Source organism: Aulostomus chinensis, chromosome 8 (genome assembly GCF_037954235.1).
Source record: "Aulostomus chinensis isolate RoL2024-O1b breed Wild chromosome 8, RoL_Achi_v1.0, whole genome shotgun sequence".
NCBI lineage: Eukaryota > Metazoa > Chordata > Actinopteri > Syngnathiformes > Aulostomidae > Aulostomus > Aulostomus chinensis.
Genome location: NC_141327.1, coordinates 13,752,304 through 13,780,296, shown reverse-complemented (window position 1 = coordinate 13,780,296; position 27,993 = coordinate 13,752,304). Strand labels below are relative to the sequence as shown.

The 27,993-nt window shown below is 40.2% G+C and overlaps 1 protein-coding gene across 1 annotated transcript in view; it reads right to left on the bottom strand.

Moving 5' to 3' along the window:
- Nucleotides 1-27,993, bottom strand: part of tusc3 (tumor suppressor candidate 3) — a 62,471-nt gene that overhangs the window by 29,003 nt on the left and 5,475 nt on the right. The window contains exons 2-4 of the mRNA XM_086210146.1: nucleotides 6,469-6,638; nucleotides 2,908-3,025; nucleotides 820-960 (exon numbers count right to left, since the gene is read on the bottom strand). Of these exons, the coding sequence (XP_086066272.1) occupies nucleotides 820-960; nucleotides 2,908-3,025; nucleotides 6,469-6,638 (429 nt within the window). The remainder of the gene's footprint in view (nucleotides 1-819; nucleotides 961-2,907; nucleotides 3,026-6,468; nucleotides 6,639-27,993) is intronic.

The window sequence follows — 27,993 nt, the reverse complement described above, 5'->3', positions numbered from 1 at the left end:
CTGTCAGATGAATGGTGTTTTCAACTCTTTCAAGTAGATGGTAGACGATGGGTATGGCAAGTGGTGGCAAGTGATTGAGTGATATTGCTGGTAGAGATATGTTCAGGAGAAACTTTTGTTATGGATGTTGTTATGGACACAGCTGAATATCATCCAAGCAGGTTCTTTTATCTGTCAACATAATTACAGTTTTCAACTAGACAATGCTTGGCCTCTTGTGGCTGGGTTGTGCACACAGTTTGCTGAAGCTGAAAACATCATTGTTCTTTAGTGTTCCCCAAAGTGCCCTACAAGCCTCTGTGGGATGTTCTGTACCATCATTCATTCTATATAAAGGAGATGCACTGACTTTTGAAATATATACAATCATCTCACACACGCCATTAAAAGGGAAACAATGAACAATGACTTTTTTTTTGTTTATTTAATGTGGCTGCATTATTTGGTTAAATTTTTGAGTAACAAGTACGTAAATGTTCATGAATACAGTGTGCTGCATTGATTCTTTTTGTTCAGCATTGTTGTGGTGTGATTTAACTGCGCTCAACAATTCACATTTGAAAACAATACACTGGGTACCTGTTGTGTTCTGGATCACATTTAAGATACTCTTTTTAAACCATTCATACACCAGAGGCTGTGTGTGTGTGTGTGTGTGTGTGTGTGTGTGCGTGCGCGAAAGTTTTTCTTCTACTTCTGTTTTATGTAGAGCTTTCTTATGTACAGCCTCCCTTTGTATGAGATGATGCTATACAAATAAATCTGAATTGAATTTGAATAGAACGGCCAAGGTGGATGCAATCCCCCTGTATAACATACCTGAACATCTGTGCGGTCTGCAATCCACTTGGCAAGCTGCTCTGAAGCAAAGCCGATCCTTTGCAGGTCAAAGGTATCAGCTCTTTTTGGCTTCCCTTTGGCAGGGAAATGCATGAAGGTTGGAGCACTGTTCATATTCAACTGGAAAGAATAAGAAAAAAAAAATTATGTTGGGGGTTTTAGGATCGTCAGATCTTCCTAATATTCTGTTTATCCACAGATGGTAGATGGTATGATGGTACATGCTGGCACCTCCTTTCTGGATTTGTTTAAATCATCCGTATTAAACAGGAAGCTTTTAGGATGGCATTGGTAATTGCTAATTCTTAACATACCCAATACTTTAAAATAGGCAATGCATACCTCAAACCACTAACCTTATACCTGGGGATGTATGTAGTCTGCACATGTCTATGTATGTACTTTTATTCAAATTTCAATAAACATACATTTAATAAAAGGTCAAAAATGCCAATACTTTTACTCAAATGAAATATGGTATTTCTATATTTGTATGGCAAACATTTTACTGAACTCCAATGAATAAATATGCGGACAAGAAATTAGACTCTATAACCTCACTGACAGCAAATCTGCAAAAGCTCATTCAGTTTCAGCAACATGCCGCAGGTGCACCGAGTGGCTAAAGACCTCCTATTGGCTGAAAGCTGATTTTTAATTTCAATATTCCGTTCATGTTGCGAATGAAGAAAAGCTTCCCAAGTGCACACACATACACACGTATGCGCAACCCCCATATACACAGCTAAATAAAGACAACTGGAAAATGTGAATTTTAAATAAGGCCGATTATCTCCTCTCCCAGTATCTGTACAAATCTTCCCTCTCTGCCTCCCTCCATGTTTCACACCCATTTAACTCCAAATCCCATGACTCCATGTAATTATCCACAACAATAAAATCAACTGGTGTACTCTTTACTTTTTCCCTGGAGACAAATGGAGAAGAGGGGAAAAAGGATAAATTGGAAAGGAAAAGAGAAGAGAGCTGTTGTGCAGTTGTTCCTGTTTTTAAGGGGTAAAAGTGCATCTTGTATAAGCTCTGTGTGCATGCATACCAATGTCAGTGCATGTCATAAATGTGTAATCACATGGATATGAGTATCACCTGCTGCACACAAATACAAAAAAATGTACATTCATAGACATGCAAACACACACCAAAAGATTTAAAGTCATATTGGCAATGTTCAATTCACACAATAAAAAGAGGCATGTCAGTAAATAATGTTATAAGATATTTGAACTTTTTTATTAAATATGAAGTTGACCAAAATGGTGCATTCATTTCTGAGGATCCTTATTAGTCCTCAGTCTAGCCAGCATCAGGCTTTGCTTCCAGTCCGTAAGTCTAAAATGAAGGTTAAAAAAACCCCCAACAACCTTAAAATGTAAAAAAACAAATTTGAGCTTAAAACCATGAGAACTCAAGAACAAGACTTGAATTTTATTTGTTAATCTATCAAGATTTATTCTTACAATAGTAAAAACACAAAAAATAGAATCAAAACATATGAATCCTTACAGCTCACTACTGCATCGGGTCGTACCAAATTGTCTGATAGCTATTTGAAATGTATTTAGGTGGATTGTGTCATGGACGGTGAAAGGCACACCTCTTGCTCCTTTGACCATACTGGATATGTCACTGCTTGGTCTTTGGACATTTATTTATTAAGCGTATACTTTCAAAAAGGAAACATTTTTGTCCACTTCCATATTGACTATTAACCACTTGAAAAATATGCCTACAGTTGTTTATTGACAGGATAAAGAATGTTTTATGATTAATTGCAATTAACTATAAACAGACGTAAAATATGATTAATCTATTTAAACATTCTAATTGCTTGACAGCCCAAAACTCTTATTTCTACTTTTTTTTAAAAATTCTCAGCCAAAGTAAATAAAACACTGAGCTTCCCAGAGTACTGTTTCCAGACATACATTTAGGGAAATTTGACTCCACTATAGAACACGTAAAACAACACAGTAACAAGAAAAGAGGAACAAAAGGTACAATTGTAACATCCTTTAAATGTACAGTATTATACAATAAACCACTGACCTGTTGGAAAACATCAGCTCCCTCGTCATAGTCCACTACTGTGAAGAAGAGCTTGTTTGAAAATGCCGAAGAGTAACGCCATGAGTTAGCCAGGACCTGGTACTCCTCATTCGCCTGCCTACAATATGCAAATGAAAAAGAGAGAAGGCGTGAGACACTAAAAATAAAAAAAAACAACCATTAAACAGGAATTTCACACATACCACAGCCAAGGGGAACATCTTTTTACGTCTGCCAACAGGTTATGTTTTCAGTCTTGACTGTCTGTAGGGTTACGGGAGGATTACACTGAACAACAAGTTTGATTTTCATTAGAACTCATTAAAAATGGACGAAAATCAGGGTCAAGAGAAAGATCCAGGAATTTCTTTTGTTTTACACAAATTCTTTAACATTGCCGGTCAAAGCCTCTTTTTTTGGAAATGGCTGACTCTTAGTTTTCTATGTGTGCGTATGTAACATTAAAATAGTTAGAATTCTCCTCAATTGCATACCAGATGTCACTAAAGTCTTTCTAAACAAAAAGAAACATGACTTTAGAACCACATTTGTCATGGTTGCATTGTAGAGCTGAATCTGACGTATGTCCTCTTCTTCCATTTAAAAAAAGGAGTGAAGACGCAGCGGAAAAAATCTGGGACTGTTAGGGATTACAGTCAATAATAATAATAATGACAATAATGATAATGATAATAATGATAATATTATTCAATATCATACATTCAAGTGTATAGGAGGCAATAATGGAATCTTAATCCATCCATCCATCCATGTATTTTCTATACTGCTTATTTATTAAGCTTTACGGGGGGCCCGGAGCCTCTCCCAGCTGACATTGGGTGAGAGGCGGGGTTCACCCTGGATGGGTTGAAAGTTCGTCGCAGGGCCATCAGGAGCAATTAGGGGCTCAGTATTTTGCTCAAGGATACTTTGACATGGTCACCGGGGGAAGTGAGGATCAAACCAGCAACCCTTCTGTTGCTAGACGGCCACTCTACCTCTGAGCCATATGGCCACAAAATCTTAATCCATTTTACAAATTATGTTATTTAACTGTCAGAATGAAAAAAAAAAATACTGATGTATTTTTCTTTTTCTGAAAAATGTCATTATAATAAACTGTAGTATAAATAATAAGAAATTCTGTAAGAATGCTTGACATTAAACCAATTTTTTTGTGTCTGTCAAATTAATCAGGCTATCTGATTATTCAGATGCATTAAATCACATTGTTGTTATTCCAGGGACACAAACCAATGAACAATGAACAAACCAAAAAACAGTTTCTTTCGGGTTGACAAGTGTTATGGGAGAAAAAATATGTGTCACCAATTGGTAAAACCCAGACTTTAAGGTCAGTGGTGATGTTAAGGTTAGGCTCATGTCGGGCAAAGTACAAGCAAAATTTTAATTTGAGAGCACTGCAGTGAAGGAGACATAAAACAGATTGTTTGTTGGGATACTACTGTGAAACAAATGTGTCCATTCTACTCGTCTTCAATAAAAATACCTTTCATGATAAAAACTAGAATTAAGACCTTGACCCCACTAAACTGTAGTGTCACAGTTTAAGTGTTAGTGAGACGCTGCTGGGTAATGGCCTGGAAAGTGTTTTGTGAGAATTTTGAATATATAATATCATCACTTTATCAATTCATGCCATTAGACATATGTGCGCAACTGTGCCATAATTTACATCTAAACCGGACTTATTCATGTTTTGTACGGTAACCTTGATAGTGGACCACCTAATCAATTCATCCTTGAGTTCAAGTGAAGGTCTGAGAAAAATTGGAAGGAATTCTCTTTTTGTTTCCAGATATCACATTACCAGAGGGGTTTTTGACATCATCAAATTGACCTTGAATCACCAGTATCTTGTAAGTTTAAGTGAAATTTTGTAGCAACTTTTGAAGCAAAAAATTCCCACTGACGAATCATTATCACAGGCGTAGGATGGATATTTTATGTAAATTAACAGGGATAACTTGAGAAACTACAAGACACACACAGGTAGAGAGGAAAGAGGAAGAGAGAAGAAGACAGCATGAAAGACGCTGAGTGAGGCAGCTGAGAGAGGTGCTATCATGAATGACGAATAAGTTATCAAATCAAGTGACTGATGAAGTAGAGAAGAGGCTGATTAGAGTAACAGGCTAGGTCAGGATGGAGAAGGTCAATGTTGATTTCATCAACTAGCTGGACTTCCCCGAGGACATACCGAGATGAGCCAAGGGCCTGGTTTAGAGTAGACACAAGAATGTGCTAAAGCTGCTAGCTACTTTAAACAATATGGAGCAGTCATGGATGCCAGTTTTTTAATAACCTGGACTGCAGATGCAAGACACCATGCAGATACAATGCCCTCTAATATGATGACTAAATACTGTACATTATGCACGTTGTGTTTATAATTCCCCTTTCCTAAAAAAAAATGTAAAAAAAATAAAAAGATAAACAAGCCTGCTTTCCATACAAGTCTATATCTTGACACAAGTCTGAACAGCTGACACCTGGGTTACCTCAATCATTTTGGGCTTGGTTCTACTAAAAGACACAGAATGATTTGTTGTAGAAAACAATTAATTTGTTCCTTAAAATCCTTCACCATCCACAGCCCCAAAGTGCCTTGCAAAGGAGAAAAAAACAAATGCGACAAGATAAGAAAAACATGAAGTGAAAGAATCAAAGCAAGAAAGACAATAAAAGTCACATCAAACTCCACCAGAAAAACAGAATTAACTGAAATACACATGCACTTGCAAAAGAGTTTTAAAAAGCAATTAAAAAGTACATCAGAAATGGCAGCTTGTCTTATTTAATCATTTTAAGAATGTACTGTGCCCATCATTGGCATGTTTTGTACAAAACCAGCATTAAAACCAGAAGTAAACTGTCTGTAAACAAATTAGTTTGTTTACTGCCAAACAGCATACTTCAATTCCTGTTTGTTTTATATGCAGCTCCTGTTGGATCAGAAAAACAGCACATTTCTATGAGTTGACAAAAATCATGCATACTATGTAACTGCACCGTTGTCCACAGTAGATCGGAACCACGGACAGATCCTGGGCGATCTGGATCATGAGCACCAGAGCTGTGTGTGGAGCTGTCCAGGGTGCTGAACTATTCAGCTCATCTGAGTTTGACCTAATTCATTTCACATAGAAATGCTGAACTTAACATTTAAATCAAATTTCCAAGATTCTGCTGCAAACATGAAGCATGACGGCTTTTATTAATAAAAAGGTTGCTATTGGGATATTTGGAACGTCTATTCAATGCTCTGAGCGTCCAAGTGGGTAAGAGGGTCTTGGTCTTTCAAATGTACTAATTTCCCTTTGGTGGCACGGCTGGCTGGAGTCTTCATGATCCAAATGTCAATGCAACCCACGGGTTCTTGTTATATAATGCTGTTTTTGTGGTTCCCTTCCTGTGGGTTCACAACATGGCCTTCAGGGCTGGAGAGCTGAACTCCTGGTGGATCTGCCTTGGTGGACAGGCAGTTGGATAGTGGCCCAACTAAGTTGCCTAAAGCCTGATGTCTGGTTTTACACGTACCTACAAACAGAACACTGCCTTTGAGGTTGCAGAGCTGTGAACATGACGATGACGGAGTAGTTTCTAGGTGGAGCTTTGACGAAGCGACGGAACTTGTCCCCATTCATCCTGACGACAGAACGCCGAGAGGACCACTCCATCATCTGGTCGACCTTCTCTGACAGAAGATTCTGGCCACAGACAAGCAAAAGGGTAGGAAGGACAAAACAATCTGTTAGGATATTCAGATTCAAACAACAGTAACACCTGTGAGTTCACAAATGTTAAAGAATGGTGAATGCCGCCATCCGAGGAGGGGTGGGGCCAAGCAAGCGAAAATACATTTGTAAAAGAATAATATGTCTTTTGCATGAGAGAAATGGTATACAGTCATTGCAAACTTTCTTCTGAGCTTCTGTAACTGCACCATTTCTACTGACCCACCACCAGTACATCCAAAACAGGAAAAACATTTTAAATTTAACAACATTCGGATGACATGCAATGAGCAACTGCAGATGGCCGATACCACTTTTTCATGACCAATACAACTACCAAGAATACCTGCTGATACCAACGCAACAGCATGTTTTTCCCCACATGTAGACTGACTTAGTTACGCAACAATTTACATGTTTCAGCATGCTGCTCAATGTTGAGTTGAACACTACATGACAATATGGAGTAAAGATTGTATCTGATTTCGTTTATATTCATTTCTACTACACCATCCAGTGACCAAAGTCCAAGAAAATATAACAACTAAACTCAAGCTTACTCAAGCCCCTTTCACAATGCACCAAAAACATGAAAGGGTCGACTTTTCATTTTGACCCGCGTCCACCGGCCCTCCATGCGACCCGGGTGTTTAGCGGCTCTGCTCGGCTCTGCTCGGCTCGCCTGCAGTGTGAAAAAGGCAGCTCGCATTGTCTCAGGTTTCCCGCAGCCTTCCTGTCGTATTCTAATTTTGTCACTGTGCTGCCTGTCAGGCTGTCATTGTGGAAGCTCTGGGGAAAAAAATAAAAAAATAAAAATTGGCTGGGCTGGGCTGGGAGAGCTGCTCACTCATCTCTCAATAAAGTTTTGGCCCTCTGCCATAAGATCAGTCTTCCTGTTGATGTCCCCGAGACTCTATTTCACTCCTTTTTTTCAAACAATTTACATGTGTATGATCTTACAGTACGTGAATTATTCTATGTCATGCTTGGGAACTCCCACCAATCAAGAACCCAGACATGAACTGCATAAGCGCGACCGGATTTATAAACAACTTGTATAGCGATCTTGCACATCTTTTTTATCCATCATGGCAGCGCACTGGCAAGATCGTGAAGTCCGCGAGCTGCTCATCATCCGTTGTGAAGAGGAGATCTGGCAGCAGATTTCTGGAACCGTAAGGGACACTGTGATTTATGGGAACATCACCAGCATTTTAAGGGAGCACAGGCTTGACCGGTTTGACCAGCAGGAGAAGCACCTGCGTGCTGGCGGAGGACACTGACCCTGAGAACAATGACAACACTAACGTTCAACTCGACAACATCCATGCTGTTGTTTGTTTACCTCACAGTGTTTCGGAGCACTTTTATGTGTAATTATGAAGTTGTCAGCGCGATGACGTACGAGAGAAAAACACAGGCACGCAGCCCTCACAGTGGGAGCTCAGACCCGCGTCTGCTGGAAGCTTGAGTGCGCCCTAATGCTGAGCAAACACGGGTACAAAAACCTGCTTTGACACGCGTGTTTCAGTGTGAAAGGGGTATCAGACTGTTTCCAGTCCTGAAAATAATAAATGGGCAGTAATCTGTTTAGATATTAGGCACTTAATTTACTTGTACCAGATACATTTCCAATCTCCTCACCTCCACTTCACACCAATCTCAAATTTTGCCCTTCACCCATTGCTCACTCCAACAGCAAAACAAAAAGGTGAGTGTTAGCAGTTATATCATCCAACCTCTGGCAGGATCTTTGGTCTGTTTTAAGAGGGTTCTGAAAACCCATCATTATAGGCAAGCCTCTGATGGATCCCCATCTCCATCCCTGTCTTATGTTTTGGTTTGTTTTAGTTTGGTCTGCTTTTCAGTCTGACATGTTTCAGTTCCAGAAGAGTTACAAAGTACTTTCTGTTCACCTTTTTGTTTTTCTTTAATTTATCTAAGGTTTTGCCCGTGTGCATTCAGCCCCAAAAGGAGAGCTGTCAGTTCTGGATGCCAGTCACACAGGCAGTAATGATGCTCTGACTCTCTCTCACTCTCTCTCTCTCACACACACACACACACACACACACACACACACACACACACACACACACGCACACACACACACATCTGTGTGTATCCATGTATGTGGATACTTAGGTATGCACCCAGTACCAATACCCAACTGTATCTGTTTTCAAGTGTGAATGGTACCCATCCCTACGGGCACCAAATCTCTGCAGCACCATGACATTTAATTTAAAGTGGTATTCTGACACACTATTAGCCTTTAAAAAATATTTCATCTTCCTTCAATTTGTGATTAAATTCGATTGATTGCGCTGCCCTACTGGTTACCTGCATACAAGACATTGTGTCCATTTCACCACCAGCGTGGTGTTTACAAAAATAAATCATTTTATGAAGTTAAACAATAAATAATGATGTTTCAATATGATTTGGGGCCCTTGTAGTTAATGATATTAAGATAGATGATTACTCTCACCCTTAGTCAGGCATGGACAGGCCATCTGGCGTACCGGGCAATGCCCGGTGGGCTGACACACATTTTTGGGCCGGCCCGGCCGGGGCTGTCATTAGAAAAAAAGACTTATCTATATTAAAAATCATCTCTATCGACTGCAAAGGCCCATTGGTTGTTTTTCTTGAAGGACATTGACCTAATCCAATGATTTCTCTCAGCCCTCCTCGACCTGCTCCTCCCCTGCCCCTTGACAAAGATAGGTCAGTTCAGGTTGTCAGATTTTTCTCTGAGCTGACCAAAGGTGGATTGGCCACCACATAAGCGCAAGGGCGGCGCTTAAAAAAGGCAAACGAGAGTCTGCGAGTAGATGCAGAAAAATGCGCTAAACTCACGGACATGTTTGCCGTTGCCCCAACATTGACTGCAGCAGCGCTGGAGAAGAAAGTACAGGTAGATTAGGAGGAGGAGGAGGAGGAGGAGGAGAGCGAGGGATAATGAGAAGATTTTATTAAACACTGAAAAGACATCTCTAGCTGTGTTTCTTTGACATCCTTCACTTCAAGATGGGAATTGTGACACTGGCCATCTCTCCCAAGATGCAAGTCTCTGTGAGTAGTGAAAGAGCATATCCTTTTTTTAAACATGATTACTCTTCCATGTAGGCAACTGCGCTTCATTTTAATTTTTGAAACAACACAATGTGCACACATATCCTCTGGTATGTTGTGTGCCTCTGCATATCGTAGAAGTAATCATTAGGGATCCACGATATTTATCGGACCCATACAATATCGGCCGGTTTGGGGGAAAATTCCGTCATTTTTTATCGATCCGATGAGTACATTTTTCTGACATAAAGATCCGATACATTGATGAAATTACGAGTAATGTTTGCAGGCCGAGTAGCCGCCCGTCCGGGACGCGCTGGTCACGTCGTCTATCGTGCCTTACTCGCAGGACCCAAGCCTGTCCCCATCACTGCCTCACTGATAATAAAATGTCTTCACCAGCGTGGTCGTTTTTCTCAGTGGCAGAAGATGACAACAGCATTGCTGTTTGCAAAACCTGTTCGGCTTCCGAGGATTCCGAGAGGAGGAAAGAAGATGTCAAGTTTTAACACAACGAATCTGATAACTCATCTGAAAAGTCGTCATTGCGGCGAAACGGCATTGAAAGAACACAAAGCAGCTGCCGCAGCCGCTAGCGGGGCTAAAGCTAAAAAAACAACACCATGGGGGGTCAATGTCCCCATTCAGCAGGCATTAGAAAACTGCAAAAGCTTTTCAAGAGAAAGCGAAAAGTCTAAAGCCATTAATGACAGAGTGATGGAATTCATAGCGCTCGACGACCAGCCTTTTTCTGTCGTTGAGAACCCGGATTTTCGTAAGTTATTAGCACACTTGGAGCCACGTTACACTCTCCCAAGCCGCTGCGTCTTCTCGGATGTGTCCCTCCCTGCACTCTATGATATTGTCGCCACATACATTAACAACCTGATCGACAAGAACGGACTACACGTGAGTTTTACCACAGACATTCAGACGTCAGATGTTCGTCCGGTCAGCATGCTAAGCTAAATGTTAACCATGCTAAATGTTGAGAAGGAGGAAATCATTTAAGGTTTTTTGTTTTTTCATTTTGAACAAAAGGAATTTTTCTACCATGCCTGATGCAGCCATAGCATTAATAATTTTGTAAACCTTTTGCTGATAAATCACTTTATTTTTGAGGATGCACTTTGGTTTATTTATTCGATTACATTTTTGTAATTGAGGTTGACATATATGTCAATACATCTAATTTTGTATTCAAAAAATACTTTACTTACGTCCAAAATTTCTTTATGGATAAACCATTGTTCTGCTGAACAATTCAGGGGATGCACTTTTTTGGTAAAATGAAGTTCTTCCTTTCGCTCCGTTATTGTTATTTATAGCAAATGACCACGTATTTTTGTGATGACATTAAAAAATTAACATTTGAAGAGCCAAAAACTTTAGCTTTTTTTCTTCTAGATTTGCCAGAGCAACAAAAATATCAGTTTTCAACTGCTGCATCCTGCACAAACTGCAGATTATATGGAGGTTATAATAAATATAAAAATAAGAATTTAGCGGTTATCGGTATTGGTATCGGCCATGAGAAGAAGGAAATTATCGGTTATTGGTATAGGTTTAAATTTTTCATACCGTGCATCACTATGGTGGGTGGCCATGACCAAAAATGCCAGGGCCATTTTTTGGTCCCAGTCCAGCTCTGCCCTTTGTACAGGAGTTTTTAAGAGCACTTCATCCTAAAAATTATTCGGTTGCAAACATGTCGAGACACCACAATTAATTCTGGTTCTCCAAGGCTTAATTTCAATGCCTCTAATTTTCAAACTAGGTTACCCCCTCATCCCCACCACCCTGAATGGATAAGCAGTATAGAAAATGGATGAATGGATGGGTTACCCATCATCTCTATCTTTACGTCATATCACAAATTTAAAATATCTAGCCAGCGTGGAAGAGACCTTGTTAGAGAGGAATCTGAAATTTAGGGCAGGGAGCTTCCAACCAAATCTGCTTTTCATCATCTCAAAAATAGTGTGGCCATTTCTGTATCTAAGTGAAACAGAAAAAGTAGTGCACATTTGAGGCTACACTATTACGATACTCTAGCTGCTCTTAAATAAAATGTATCCTGATTTGCCTAACATTTACCCAATTCTGAACTAAATCTGAAAACGTAACACAAAAGTCACATCTTAAACTGCAAACTTCTTTGAAATGTCCTCACATATCCCTCGTCCACACTACATGATTTATTCCAGATTTTCCACCCATCAGGGTTTTTAAAACATACAGGGTCAAGACACCGAATCTGTTCATTCAACATATTATACGAATGTGGTTATTTCTGGTTTCAGTGTTAAGACAAAGCGCTATATTCTTCTAAGTCTGTAAAACTGATGCAATTGACGCACAGAGGTATTTAAATATCTTATGTCAGACCTTCAAATGACTCCCGCGTGTCAGTGTTACAGCACCCTACTTAACCTGACCCACATACAAAAACATGCTCGATACATGGGCACTAAAATAGCCTGCGACCATTAAAAGCATGTCTTTTCTACACCACTGAGCACAGAGGGCAAGAAATGAATCACATACCGCGTGTGATAGCGTGTGCACGTACGTGAGTAAGACGCACACATTTCCAAAAAGATATTCAGCTTTATTCACTTCATTTTTTGTTATCAGCTTTGTGAAAGTTATAACCACTCTTTCTCCCTCAAAGACATGAACATTAAAAGGTCACAGGATTCATGGCAGACTGTATCACAGCACTGACCTGCAGAATCTTTCTCCCTTTTTCCCCCCACTGTTATTTGTCTTCTATTATTACATCCATAATCATACACTCTCTTTTGTCCTGTATGTCTTTATTCCCTCTCATTTTCTCATTTCCTATAAATTAAGAAATAATATCATGGCTTGGAGAGAGAGCAAGAGAGAGAGAGAGAGAGAGAGATACCATAAAGAAGCATCGAGGATCATGGACTTGCAGAGTATCATCAACCTTATTTGGGACCTTTAGTGACAATGAAACACACCATCAATTGAGTTTCTCCAAATCAAATTATATAATGCAAATCCTCAGGTACAAAAGGCTAAAATGTCTGATGAGGACAATTCAGACATATTGTACAAGGTGATGTCGTGTTGAAAACGGTGAAGAGCTGCTCTTTCATACTGATGCAGCTGAATTCACATTAAAATGAAGCAATGAAACAATCACCATCCATCCATCCATCAATCCATCCATTTTCTACCTCTTACCCTATTAAGGGTCGCGGGGGGGGGGGGGCTGGAGCCTATCCCAGCAGCCTTCGGGCGAGAGGCGAGGTTCACCCTGGATGGGTCGCCAGTCCATCACAAACCTTAACCCTAACCCTAAGCCTGAGTACCCAGAGAGAACCCGGGGGGGGGGGGGGGGGAGAACATGCAGACTCCACACAGAAAGATCCCGTACTCAAGCCAAGGCTTGAACCTGGAACCTTCTTGCAGTGAGGCGACAGTGCTGACCACTACAGCACCGTGCCGCCCGCCATAAGTAATCATCGATCCTCTTCAAGGGAAGAAAATACAATGTGGAGTTGCATATATTCAGGTTTATGATGCCCCCCCCCCCCACACACACACACACCCACACCCATGAGAGTGTTTGAAAGACCTAACAATGACATTAAATGCTTAAGACCATTCCATGCACTACCTATTTATAAAGACCTTTCTTTTCAAACAGAACCATTAAGAGTTGAAAACCCTTCACACGGCACCTTAAAGTGTCGTGTCTCTGAATGGGGGCGGCTTAGATTTCTCCCACCAGTCAGGGGTTTGATTTGTGAACCTCCCCCGTGAACAGCCAACAGTAATTGTTCAACCCACCATCTTTTGCTCTCAACAGTCTAAACACAAGTCTATTGTAAGTGAATGGATCTCCGCCTTTTGCCATCAGGCTCCAATGCAGTTTACTGCAATTCCCCCATTGAAAAGGGGATTACTGGAAATTGGCTTCCTATACCACCAAACAAAGACTCATCTCTCTCTTACACACACGCACACACGCACACACACGCACAAAGAAGTAGACTGCTCTTTGGAAGAGTGAACCCACAAAAATGTACTGCAAGTCCATTTTTGGTAATCATAGTATACTTATCGTGACTTTTGGACTCTCCGTGTCAAACCAAAAATACTCACATGCACACACACACACACACACACACACACACACACACACACACACACACACACACACACACACACACACACACACACACACACACACACACGACCAGAAGAAGTGGGATGAAAAGAGCAGCACAATTTTCCTGTAGAAATGGGGAGAGAGAAGAATCAATGAAGGCAAACCAAGAGGAAATGTATCAAGAAACAAGTGGTTGAAGAGAAGAACAGGAGATTACCAAGGAGAACAATGAAGAAGGATGAGTAAACAGAAGAACAGACAATCATGCACTTGCTAATTTAATTTGTTGGATAAGAGAGCTGCGGGATGGAAATGATACGAAATAGACACACCGAGTATTTCCATTGGCAATCTTTATGAGTCAGTTTTCTGACAATCTTGTTTCCAGTTCTTATATTGACAAAAAAAAAAAAAAAAACATTTCCACATTGCCAGCTCCACATTTGTCAGCTGATAATCTGATTGCCAGAACAAACATGACCTGTCAGTGGAGGGTTTGGAAGTGGGGATCTGTCAGCTTATCTGCCTAATAACAACTATAGGAAATAAATGCACTTTTCTCCTGCTTTTGTCCACATGTCTTCACATCTGTCACCCTCTGGTGATTTTTCTTTTCTTTCTTTCTTAACCATTAACAGTAGTTTTTATACAAAGACATTTTTTTTTTTTTACAGTTTCTCTCTAAACCTTCCAGACATATTGTGTGACTTTTTTTTAATCTTCTGTCACTTCCCTTCCCTGTGGTACTGGCCTTAGTCTTTTGAGCTTGTTGGTATGAGGAGTCTGTGAGTTTCATCAACTTTGCTAAAAAAAAAAAAACTTTTCCAAAAGGTTTAAATGCCATTTAGGAAGAGATGTAAGACTAAGCTTGAAGTTGAAGTAAAATGTGAAAAACATACTACATAAAATGCCTGGCTGGTTATAGCATTTTTGGTGGGAGGCCCCAAAATTACAACAAAACAGAATAATGTCCACAAAACTAAACTGAGACTTGTACTGTCTGCATTGGAAACTGTTTTCATTTCAATATATTTTTAGATTTCTGCCGCCAGTTTTCTCACAGCATGGAACCACAATCTAAGCAGGAATTGGCGGTTTGTTGATGGTGATTTGGGTGATGATTGTGGAAAACATCAGAGGACTCACCTTCCCCAACACCCAAACATATGGTACAGTATTTGTACTGAAACTTGTCTCTGGGTTAATATGCCCCTGGAACCAGTGCTGCCACTCTGTGTTTATGTAGTCAACTGTCCAACAAGATACAGCCCTTCATTTGAAAATGTATGTTGTGGAAATTATGTGTGCCCCCTGTTCCTATCACAGCCGCTCAGCAATGGCTTCATCAAATCCTATGCAAATGAATAGGTTGTCAATATGGTCTAAGCTGAACTGTTATTTTTTTTGGTCACTCTTGCTAACATTTTGTAACAATGATTTTTTTTCATAATGTCACAAGGGAGTGGGGAGAGGTGGTTGATCCATTACATTTATAGTTCTGACCATGTTTGGTTTAAAGGGTATTTCAATTTTTTTAAATTTTTTAAATCTATGTGGGCCTCAGTGTGCACTGTGATTTTGTTATAAAGCTGTGATGGTAAAACCTGGGGATGGACATACAGGGTCTTATTGCAAAGATAACAAAGAGCCAATACTTGCACCTATGATGGCCAGTAAGTCAAGAGATTGGTGGGCAGATGAAGGAGAGAAAGGCAAATGAAAAGAGAAAGAACAGCAGTGGATGATGAAGGAGGAAGAGGAAAATCACGAGGGCAAAAGAAAGAGAGGGCGACAAAGGTAGACACACAACGGAAATAAGCAAGGGCAAATTGAAAACGTGGTTGTTGTTTAAATGAGACTCAGTGGTCCACCCTAAATGTCAGTCCACCTTAAATTAGCCTGTAAGCCAGGGTCATGCTCGTTGCTGCCAGCTTCAGAGTTAGCCCTCTTCCCTTAAAGCAGCTGGCAAGCAAAACCCTGGAACTTGATTTGAGGAGTTCTAGTATTCATAAATTGACCAAAAAAAACTTAAACTGAACAAATACAGATCCGAGTAAGGCGGTCAATGACACTGATCATTGGTATTATTTCTCACCACAGTAGAAAGCTGTGCCATGCTTCAATTTGAGCTGAAAGACATTACCTCACATTGTTCCTCAGGTATTTCATTCAAGAGATTGGGACAGGCACACAGACCTGTGGCCACAAAGCATCAGGTATGTTTGTGCTTGAAGGAGAACAGAAGTGAATAGGGGTGCCCCCATCATGTTTTTTTGCTTCCAATGCCTAATAATGATCATCTATGAGTGTGATTGGACGATGTTCAGCTGATACAGATTTTGAATTTTTTTTTTTGTAGCTGTTGGTCAGTTAGTTTGTTCAGAGCAGGACAGAGAAAAAAAAAGAAGCAATGTAACAAGTACACAACACAAACTGAATAACACAAGGTAATATTTGATTAAATACTTTATGTGAATTAATTGCCTCAATCATTAACTGACTGACGAACAAATAAACAACTCTAATAAATACAAGGCAATTTGTCCCAGAACATGAGCTCAATTGCACTATGGAGACTAGAGAGGAGTTACCTTTCCGATGAGGTCACATAAGGTCAAAAACACTTTTTGTCCATACAGAAATGGAGAAAAATAAGGGGGGAAAAAAAACAATTTTGAGAGGACAAGGGGAACAAGAAAACATGAACAGATATGAAAAATGACTCGTTCAAACCAAAAATTCTGTTTTATATGACCAAAGCTTGGACAGTTACAGGGTAGATAAAGTGTACTAGGTCTTACTTATATTATCTTAGATTGGGTTCAAGTCAAGATTATAGCAAGATAATTAACTGGGTAACTAAATCAGATGCCACAGCGCCACGTTTATACACCAGAGTTGTGGTGCTGTGAAGGAGTTAAAACCACAGACTCATTTTTCATTGAAAATTATGTAAAACTGAAGGAAACAAACACACCGTTGTCATGAGACGACGTGACAAGAACCGCTGTGATGTTAAGTACATCATTTCTCCAGAGAGTAGCCTGGAGAGTCTCAGATGAAGCTGCCCTCTGAGTACTGGCGCTCCATCTGCCTTTTCACATTCTCTGCCGCTAGCTCATAAAGCTCACTCGGCTCTTCGTGTTTCTTCTGCAAGCACTGTAGCACATCTGACATGTTGTTCATATTTGGTGGCCTGGCACTCACCAGCCCACCGAACAACGTGAGACAACAAATTACAGCAGTCACTAATACCAGAGTGTTAGCCACAGATTTGCTGATCAGTAATTAATGCTGATGTATCAATAAGGGCTGGGTGGTCTGCTCTGTTTTCAGATCATTCAGTTGTGTTTAATGGAGACTGCCAAATTATGATCCAATTTTGTTAAGGGTGGAGGGAGGAGTTATGTCAATGATGGGCAGCAAACATGGTGGACAGAGAAGTTGAGTTAGTGGCAAAGAAAAATGCCATGATACAAATAAAAAAAGCCACAGCAGCAGCATTTCAAGTCAATAATTGGTCCAAGATATCAGACAATTATTGTTGACGGACAGGCTGATGAAACATTGCTTTTATAAAACCGTTGCTGTTGCTATGTGACTGTACTTTTCACTGTTATATTTATGTTGTCTGCCATTTAAAGTCAGGTTTGATATGAAGCTAATTATGCTTACAGACACATAGAGACATAGACACATAATGCTGTGGACTCATCATCCTTCCAAGGCTTCTAAACTGCATCAAACAAGCACCACTAACTCAACTCACCAGTCCTCATTAACGGGAGCTTCAGGAAAAGATGTAAACTACTCGCATGGAAACACTGATGGCTGTTGCAAGATATGAAGCAAAGGAATCGATTCAATTTACATAGAAGAGAATAGGCGACCTCTGTCAAATTCTTAAATTCCTATTAAATGTTACTAGGATATCCAATCGTCTTCGGAGATAACGATTGTGATATCTCTAATCGCTGATTAACAATCTGACCTCCAATCGGAATAAGCTAGTACCAATCATGTACTTTAATGCACATCAGCCAATAATCAGCAGTGGCCTATCAATCGGTGTATCCCTTGAAATTACAAAAACAGACCTTCATTCCACCATGTTTCACTGCAACAGGAGTCACATGTCCCAGCTAAATAGAAAGTGTAAGTATGATGCATATTTCCTTGAAGATGTGCATGATATTGATCGAGGGTAATGACAAGATTTCAAATATGTGCAAAATGTAGTGAAAATACCAGAAAGCAGCTGCAAAAAAAAGAAGACAGAGTTCTTTCATCCAGTTTTTTTCTCTTTTATAGTGTTAAATTCTTACTTTTTGAAGATTTTTCTCTAAATTAAAACTGTGAGAGGGACCCAAAACAGCAAAGTTGCAGGATGAAGAGCTAAATGATGAACTAAACTTGGAATAAATCTCAGTAAAGCTGTGTGTATGTAGAACGGAACGATGCATTAGAAGTCCAAATTTTGCATTCTTCTCACTTAGTGATTCTAGTAGCATGGGCCAGCAGTGGGTGGTCTTAAGTTTTAATTAAGCTCTACATAGGAAACAGAAAAAAAGACAGCTTGATGTACAAGTGCATTCCTCCTTAATCCATCTTAAATCAAATTAGAATTAAAAAAAGTTCTGTTTAATTAACAAACCTTAAAGAGTGTTAGTGCCCGTGTTTTAAGAGTGATTAAAGGAAATCATTAGCATATGAGCTCCCTAAAAGTGCACGAGAGAAAAGACAGACTAGACAAGGAGACGGATAAGAGAAAGATTTTTTAAAAATGTATACATTTAGACAGGACGTTATGACATTAGGTTCCACACAGTTATGACGAAAGAAAAGAAGAGACAGCATCACCCCTCATAGCATTTAAGCCCCAAACACAACACTAATGCCTCGTCAGATTTAGCATTGCTTTTGTTAGAAGTAGGGTTATCACAACAATTCAGGAAACCTTAGGGTGCTTGTTTTTCTGTGGCGCTCATACATAGGTGCTTGAGATTCAGGACATAAGCAACACACACAAAGACAGTTGTAGGGCTAGCAACATGTCTGTTTGTGGATTAGTGGAGATAAAATGCACACGGAGAGAACATGTGGGACGACATAACACTTAACTGTATTTGTATATTTAGGTTTACTGCAGAAAAACTCTTTAAGACCTAAGTCAAGACCTGTTTTGCTTACAAGTTGCGTCAAGTGACAGTAAAGTTTACTCGAATCTGGCTGCATCTGCAGGCAAAGAAAGCTTCACGATCTCTCCCTCGCCATTAGCACATCACACACATCATACGCTGGCAGACAAACTTATCTACTGTATGTGCTGCATTTTAGTGACAAGCTACCTCAAGAAAGACTGTTTGTGCAGCCGGAGTTTATTTTGAAATGTATTGATTTCATTGATGTATTACAGACTTCCGTGCCAAATCCGGTATGAAGAAGCAGGATAGGGAGTGGCAGAACCAATAACCAAATGTCTGCTATCATTACAACTCTGCTTAGGATTTTTTTTTTTCAATAATGTAAAAGGAGAGACACTATGCAATATGACATCCCGTTGAGATCTTTCATGATGACCATGAACCACGGATATTTTTATCACAACCTTTGTTTGATGAAGCATTTAGATCTGATTAGCCTGGCATGCAGACGAAAGAGCTGAAGAGCCCGTCAGAAGGGGCCAACAATAAAGCCACAAGAGAAAAGCTCTAGACTCCAGAGCCTTTCTTGTTTTACTGCCTGGACAAAAAAAATCATGCGTTAAAGCTTTGGTCCCCCCCCCCACAACCCAATTCAAGTAGTCTAAAGGCAGCATTACAGGCTGTAATATTGTGACTACTTCTAACCCACAAGCGACAGCTGTGTAAAGAAGCAGAGTTAGGCTCACAAGGGAGTTGTGAGCAGGTTGCACTAATCAAAGTATCTTGCTTGTAGCTCTGCTAGTGAGATGAACTGGACGGTCAATAATATGAACAGCTGGATAGAAAGGTTGCAACAATCATCACAAATCAAGCTCCTCATTAGAAGCATGATCTGTCAGCCATAGTTTAAAGAGCCTCATGTCATACTGTTTGTTTATTTTCGTGATGAGTATAGTTTAAAATCGCGAGGAGCTTTTGCTGCATTCTAGCAGAGCAGTGTTGAAACTTAAGTGGAGAGCCAGAGTTGCTGCTTAAAACAGTCAAACATATTTTGGTGGTGGCAAGATACCAAAGTCATTCCTTTTAGGACATGGTCTTTCCCCTTCTGGTATCTTAAAAAAAAAAAAAAAAATCACCAAAACTTGATTTTTAGTTACCTATTGATACTGAATGTTTAATTTTATAAAACAGTTTCTTCACAGAATCAGTAGCACTGGTACCAGCTGCATTTCCTTCCTCATGATTGTCTTCAAGAGCTGGTTGACAGGTACACCACTGCAGTCCTGTGACCGTATAGCACGACTTAATTTTGTCATCACTTGCATCATTTGCTGCAGTGTTTGCTCTGTAAACATAGCAAGTATCGAGCCTCCATAACAGTGAACAAAGAAAACAGCCAGAATGCTGCTTGGCAATACTTTGCATTTGAGGCAGATGAATAGGAAAAGGTGAAGGACAGGACGCCCAGACACAAGTGATCCTAAAGAACGACGCATACAAAAGATGGCAACAGAGCTCTTGTACTTTAGCAAATTACCTGAAGGACCAACACGCCAACCTGGGTTTTAACAATTCAACATCATTTCAGAAATAGCCAATATGACCCAGTATATTGTTGTTGACCTAGAAGCCATGTAAAAGCCCATAATTCTCAAGGCAATGCTAGCATCTCTTCAAGCTATCAGGCCTGGGGAACCTCAGACAGCAGTGTTGCTGTTGAGAGGAAAACACTCCCTGAAATGAATTTTGGTCTCACAATAAAGGGTTTTTTGCTATAAAAAAGGTATTCACCAAGGTTTACTGGGCTCTACCTTGGCCCACACTACATCCCTCCAATTACATCCAATAAATTATTTAATTCCGTTTCTCTGTTTTATTTTCTGGTGGACAACTCATATAGCAATACTGTTCTTGAAATGGTCTCAAACTTAAATATGTAATTATGTAATGATTAATGATCACGTGACGGTATGGTCCGTTTTATTTATTTATATAAAATCTGTTTTATATAGATATAGTTATAGATAGCTCTTGTCATACACTAAAGAGTTAAATCCATGTGGACAAAAATCAAGTTGGGGATTAGAGAAGGAGTGAAAGTAAGTAGTTAAGAGGGAGCAAGAAAGAGACCAGGTCTGACACTAAATGGCATTTCGTATTTATCCTGACTACAGCTTAATGCTAAACTGCTTCAGTTCATTTTATTATTCCTGTTTTGTGTGTGTGTGTGTGTGTGTGTGTGTGTGTGTGTGTGTGTAATAAGTCATTTTGCGGTCATAAATAACCTGTCAGTTAAAGCGTCAAGGTTAGAAAGAATTGTAATCCCGACAAATCTAAATGCAACCAGATGGAAGAGGACGAGCTCTTTGCTAACTTTTTTCTTCAAACGACTTTCACTTTCACATGAATTTTCTACCTTATTATGTGATGAAGCTTTGACATCAGATCTAGTCCCTCCAAATCTGCAACCACAACACCACCATACCCTCCACCAGCTGTATCTCTAATACCACGGAGGTGTAACCGTGTGACTGAGCAAATGTTTAGCAGCAGAAGAGCTAGAAAGCCCAAAGCGATAAATGGACAGTGCCTGGAGAAATAAATGAAAAAGGTTATGACATCATTCATAACCATTTTGATTACTTTTTTTGTACAGCTTCACTAATGAATGACGCAGTGCGGCCATGAGAGCACTAGGGTCCGATGAGGAAAGGCAGAACTTTAGGAATGCATTGTACTCTCTCCCTACAATATGCACATACCCTCTCATGAAAGGGGTTTTCTTATGACAGCCTTTCATGCAGAGAAACACAACAGCACACACATGCACAGTTTTTGGCCTTGTGCAGAGTGTTAACAGGCTCTCTGCCAGTGAAGCAGAAAGACTAAGAGTTTAATAAGAGAGAATCATCAGATATCTATGACAGGCAACACGGACACACACCAAAACCTGCACTTACACACAGATTCCCATGCACAGCTTTAAGTAAAGCTCCACTAAGTCTCTCAATTGAACAAAATAGTCAAATCTGTGTGTATGTAATTGCATATGTGTGTGAATGTTGTGAAACTGTGTGTAAGTATATGAGTGTGTGTGGCCTGTGAACCGTCACTGCGACACAGGTCTGTCTGGGAGGATAAGAGTGTGACGTCTTATCAGCCACGAGCCAGACAGACACACAAACACACATTCTCAGTCACGCACAAACACACACAATGGGATAATATGCCACCTCATATCAGCTATATGGCAATGCTTGTCACTGTGGGGGTACGGGAGGGAGGCGGCAAGAGGGAGTTAAGGAGGGGAGAAGAGGCATGGAGGACGAGGAGGAGAACCAAGGGAGGATGAAAAGAGAAAATGCAAATGAGGGGAGAAGAGTACAGAAGTTATAGAGAAGAGAGAGCTAAAAAGACAGGGGCAAAGGAGATGACAACTTTTCCCTCTGGAGATAAGGAGTGATGAGAGGATTAATGATCACATGAAGGTATGGGCGGTTAGCTGTTAGTGAGAAGACTTTGGCATCAATTGTCTTAACAGACAACTCAAGGGTATTAGTTTTAGTATGAAAATCTGAAAAGTAAAGGAGTTTCAATCTCAAGTCAAATACTGTGTAATAAAATATAGCATTATATTCATATAATGAGCATTTCACTGAACACTGGTTTAGTCTGAAGTGAGACTTTATGCACCTGGAGTGAATTGAATGAGTGAAATTCTTAATGACTAAAGTGATAACTTGCTAATAATAACCAGCAAATGAGTCAATCAAGCACACAGTCAGCCATAGTCAGAAAATGCCTGATTTATAAAGTAATAAGGCAGCACTATAAAACAGATACATCAATACAGGCTGGGCAACTTATGAATAAATTACATATTGTGATATTATATCGATATTTTTGATTTTGGATATTGTTGTATCATGCTTTAGCTTAAGTGTTGCCTTCCTGGTTTCCTGGCTCCATTATAGTATAGTAATGTAATTTGCTGAACTTAAACTAATCTAACTGTTTAAATACTTGCCTTTATATATAAAATATCAATATTGCAATATATTGCAATACTTTCCCCCTGATAAATTATCAATATTCCACCTGTTGATCTACCCATCCATCCATTTTCTACAGCTTATCAAGTTAAGGGTTGCGGGGGGGCTGGAGCCTATCCCAGCAGCCTTTGGGGGAGAGGCGGGGTTCACCCTGAACAGGTCACCAGTCCATCACAGGGCCAACACATAGAGACAGACAACCATTCACACTCACAGTCACACCTACAGTCAATTTAGAGTATCAATCAGCCTCGTCCTCTCTTGATGTCTTTGGACTGTGGGAGGAAGCTGGAGTACCAGAGAGAACCCAAAAAAGTTGAGACATCTGATAATGTTGATATCGCCCAGCCATACAGCAATATATCCTGATTTTTTGTTTCTATGTTCCTGCTCTTAGTGTCAAAGCTGTATCATATAACAATACAATGTGATCGAATCATATCGCTAACCATGTGGGTTAGGGTACAACAGTGTACAACTGGGCAACTTTGCAAATCTCATCCAATAAATTGGAATGGAAATTTTCAATGAAATAGTTGTGAAACAGTTACCAATACACACAGCAAGTTGTATTTTCAGCCCAGTATTGAAATTTTGACCCATGTATGGTGATACATATCATCCCATGAGGTCCTTACAGCCTCATCACTGAGTGTATAGCTAACTGGAGAATCAAGAGAGCGAGGGATATTTCACTAGAGAAAAGGTTCTGATACTTTTGATTAATGACACTGCAAAAATAATATTCACAACAACAAAGAAACGCCACGCACCTTTTTCATGTAACAATGCCACAGAAATCTGCCTAAAAATATGTCAGGAAAATGGCAAAAGAGTTGGGGGGGGGGCAATAGGAGGCAAGAAGAAAGTAAAGAGAATAAGGGAAGGACAAAATGATAGTCAGAAAAAAAGGTGAAAGAAAAGAGAAATAATATATCAACACCACATCTTGAAATGTCAAAGAAACACAAAGAGGAGTGGTGAAGGGACAAAAATACAGGGGACGTGACAAGAGAAGGGGAAAGGTAGTTAAAGGGGCTGGAAAATTATTTATAAAAAGGGGGAGGAAAAAGGTGGAGGAGAGGGAGGAATAACAGAGAAGGAAAATGACTTGAGAACACAGCCCATCAGTCACTCGGAAAACAGGCCTGACACTATAGCATCAATAATTCAGATGAGTACAGCTAATGAGTTCGAAGCAAGCACAGCACCCCTGAATTCACTGGAGGACCACTGATCATTTCACTGCTCCAAATATGACACTATCATGGCTGCTTTTAAGTGGAAGTTTGGATTGCAACGTCACCACACAAGCCAATGGTGGACCGGAGACAATATTCCTCCCAGTCTTGAACACTTTATTTACATGAAAGTGAAGGGACAGAGAATCCATGGATACTCTGAACTGACATGCTTGGATAAGAGAAGAGAGAGAGGAACACTAATAGGGAATGACATATTTCATAAAAAGGCAGAAAAAAAACAGACCAAGCAATCTTGGTGTGATAGTGTCTAAGTGAGAAGTTTTTTTTTTTTGTTTGTTTTTTAAACAGCATGCAGAATCTGCGATCACAGGTGTGACCCATCAGGACTCTGGAAACAGGAAGAGTTAACTTTTTGATAGCAAGTCAAAAACTAGGAACGTGAACAAATGAGGAGTATCTGATGGATCTGATTTAGTTGATGGTTATGTGACAGGTCAGAAATTCAGCAGTGTTTACCCCATGATTAGCTACATAAGCCCCAATCCAAACTCAGCACGTAGCTTGTGCCAAGGCCAAAAAGGGATGAGCCTAAGACCTAGTCGTTTATTAAACCTCTGTGTAAGTGGCTCTTGTTATTCTGTTTCTCTTATTAGGCTGGTCCCTGGCCTGGTTCTCCTTGCCTCAGACTAACCGCCCCTGAACTTTTTTTTTTTTTTTTTTTACATCCGCTGACTCCATGTGCCTCGATATAAGAAGTGCTTACATTGGTTCATTCTTTGTGCTGTAGTCAGCCTTAAGACAGAAACACAACACAAGCCAGATATAATATCTAGCTGAGCTGGGGTGATGAACGAGGATGTATTGAAGGGCTATAAATATTCTTCTCTCCCCATGACTATTTCTTCCACTTCCTGGGGGTATATAATAGAATTTAGAGGCAAAGGTCCAGCACTGATGCCCTAAGTCATTTTTTGTTTGTTTATTTAATTTCTTTCTTCCCGTCTGTCATAATCTTGATGCTTAACGTTCTCCTTTTTCCCTCAGTCTTTTATTCACCCAATACATATATCCATCCCAGTTGCCGGTAGGAAAAAGGTATTTCCTGCTCTTTACTACACATAAAGCATCATACAACATATATATCAAAGGCCAAAACAGCCACTTTTGGGGCCCTGGGGTTCTGGCGCTAACAGGTTTACCACTTTTCGTCAGCATGATACAGCACAGCACACTTTTGCAAAGTTTGAGCTGTACTGAGCCATCTGAAACTCTGTTCGCAACAGATAACAGCCATTCTTGTAGCCCAGGTTGGGAAGGTAGGTGTTATTCTTTTAAGGATCCAGTTAACTTTACCATGACTTCAAAGTTGCAGTGTTCGCACATCTTCATTTATACCCCTTTCACACTGAAACACGTGTGTCAAGGCGGGTTTTTGAACCCGTGTTTGCTCGGCATTAGGGCGCATTCACGCTTCCAGCAGACGTGGGTCTGAGTTCCCGCTGTGAGGGCTGCGTGCCTGTGTTTTTCTCTCTCCTATGTCATCGCACCGACGTTATCATTATACATAAAAGTGTGCCTTGTCTCAAAATGCCGGTGATGTTCCCATAAATCACAGTGTCCCTTACGGTTCCACAGATCTGCCGCCGGATCTCCCCTTCACCAGGGATGGCGAGCAGCTCGCAGACTTCATGATCTTGCCAGTGCGCTGCCATGATGGATAAAAAAGATGTGCAAGATCACCGTACAAGTTGTTTAGAAACACGGTCGCGCTTGCGCAGTTCACATTAGGTTTCCCCAATTGGTGGGAGTGACCAAGCATGATCAATTCACGTGAATCTTTTGAAAAAAAAAGGAGTGAAATACAGTCTCAGCGACATCAACAGGAAGACTGATCTTATGGCAGAGGGCCAAAACTTTATTGAGAGATGAGTGAGCAACTCTCGCAGCGCAGACCAGCCCAATTTTTTTAATTAATTAATTTTTTTCCCCCGGAGCTTCCACAATGACAGCCTAACAAGCGGCACAGTGACAAAATTAGAAAGCAACAGGAAGATAGATCTACGTCAATGGGTCATATCGCAGGAAACCTGAGACAATGCGGGTTGCCTTTTTCACACTGCGGGGGATCTGAGCAGAGCCGAGGCGAGCTGCTAAGAGTCGACCTTTTCAGAGTGCCCAAACAGCCGTGTTCACCCGCGTTTTTGGTGCAGTGTGGAAAGGGCTTTAGACTCAACACATAATGCTTCTCTACCAAGTTGACAACATCCAGTAAAGTGGTGCCACCGTACTTCCTACCTTCCTGTGCCAGGTTCTGTAAACATGCACCCACAAACCTTTGCAATTATGTAATTGCAACTGACACGCGAACCCAGCACATGCCTCTTGACATTTAAAACTGTGTGGTCTAGCAGCTGCTCCTTGAATAAGAAATATTCACAGTTGACTCAGCATCACCACTTCAGGTTGGTGCATCCACTCCAATTTTTAAAGTGAATTTGGGTTCTTCTTGGTCTTGGGTATGTACTGCATGTATTTATAGTAGAGTCCAATTCACCAGTAGTGTAGATAACACCACACGTGACTTCTTTATCAGGAATACAAGTGTGCATGACAGACTCTGTGGATGATTGATGTGGTGGTCTACACTTCAAAGTAGAGGAAAAAGAACCAGTCATCTTGAAGGTATTCAACAACATAGCTCTTCCTGCATTCTTCTTCTCCTTCTTCAGTGGTCTTTCCCTGTGCACGATGTACAAGAGTGGGTGGTAAAGTGGGATGTTGAACACTTTGGACTCCTATTTTTTAGAGGACTAGTAACACTAGTCAAGCTGCCATTATAATCATAATAAACAGACCAAGGGAGCGAAACAAAACAAGGACAGACAATAATGTGCCTCTGAAAACCAAATGAAGACTTAAATGTCACAAACAGACACCAAATTCATAAATTCATCAATAACTGCATTTCTCCTGCTGCACACACAAGCAACCATTCTGTGTTGTGCATCTACTTTCCATCACATTTCAGAATTGCTTAAACTGTATCAGTAAGTATAAGTATCAGTTCTTAAACCAAATAGGTCTAATGTTTCAGCATTATCAAAGTATTACAGTATATAAGCTACTTGAAACCCCAAAATATATAAACATTCCATCTTCTATACAGTATTGTGAAAGAGTGCATCGCAGCATACTCTGAAAACCACGTCCGGTAGGGATAATTCATCATTATCCACTTTGCATTACAGAAGTCCCTCCTTATAAGTCAGTCTGCTGGCCCAGAGCTACAGGTAACTCAGAACTAATTTTTTAGAAGCTGAAAATTCTGAAAAACTGGACTTTTTAGAATAGAAGAGTGATGAATACAGGGGTTAATATGAGGAATCATCAGGATGACATAAATGTAGGAGGTGTGGCAGTCCAACTCAGTATATAGACCTATGCAAGAGGCATTTTGTCACTAAATTAACTCAAATATCAGCCAAAAGTCAAGCTAACATGGTAGCTTGTTAACATAGCCAGAACTGTGATCTTCAGCCAGTCCACAAGTGAATGACAACTCCATCATATCAGTCCATGTATCAATGAAAGATGGCCTTGTAAACCACTTTGTCTCATATAGTATTGACGTTTTCAAACAGCTAGTCACAACAATAATCCAAACATAGTGAAATCTGATGTTTTCAGTTTGCTTCAGGCATTTTT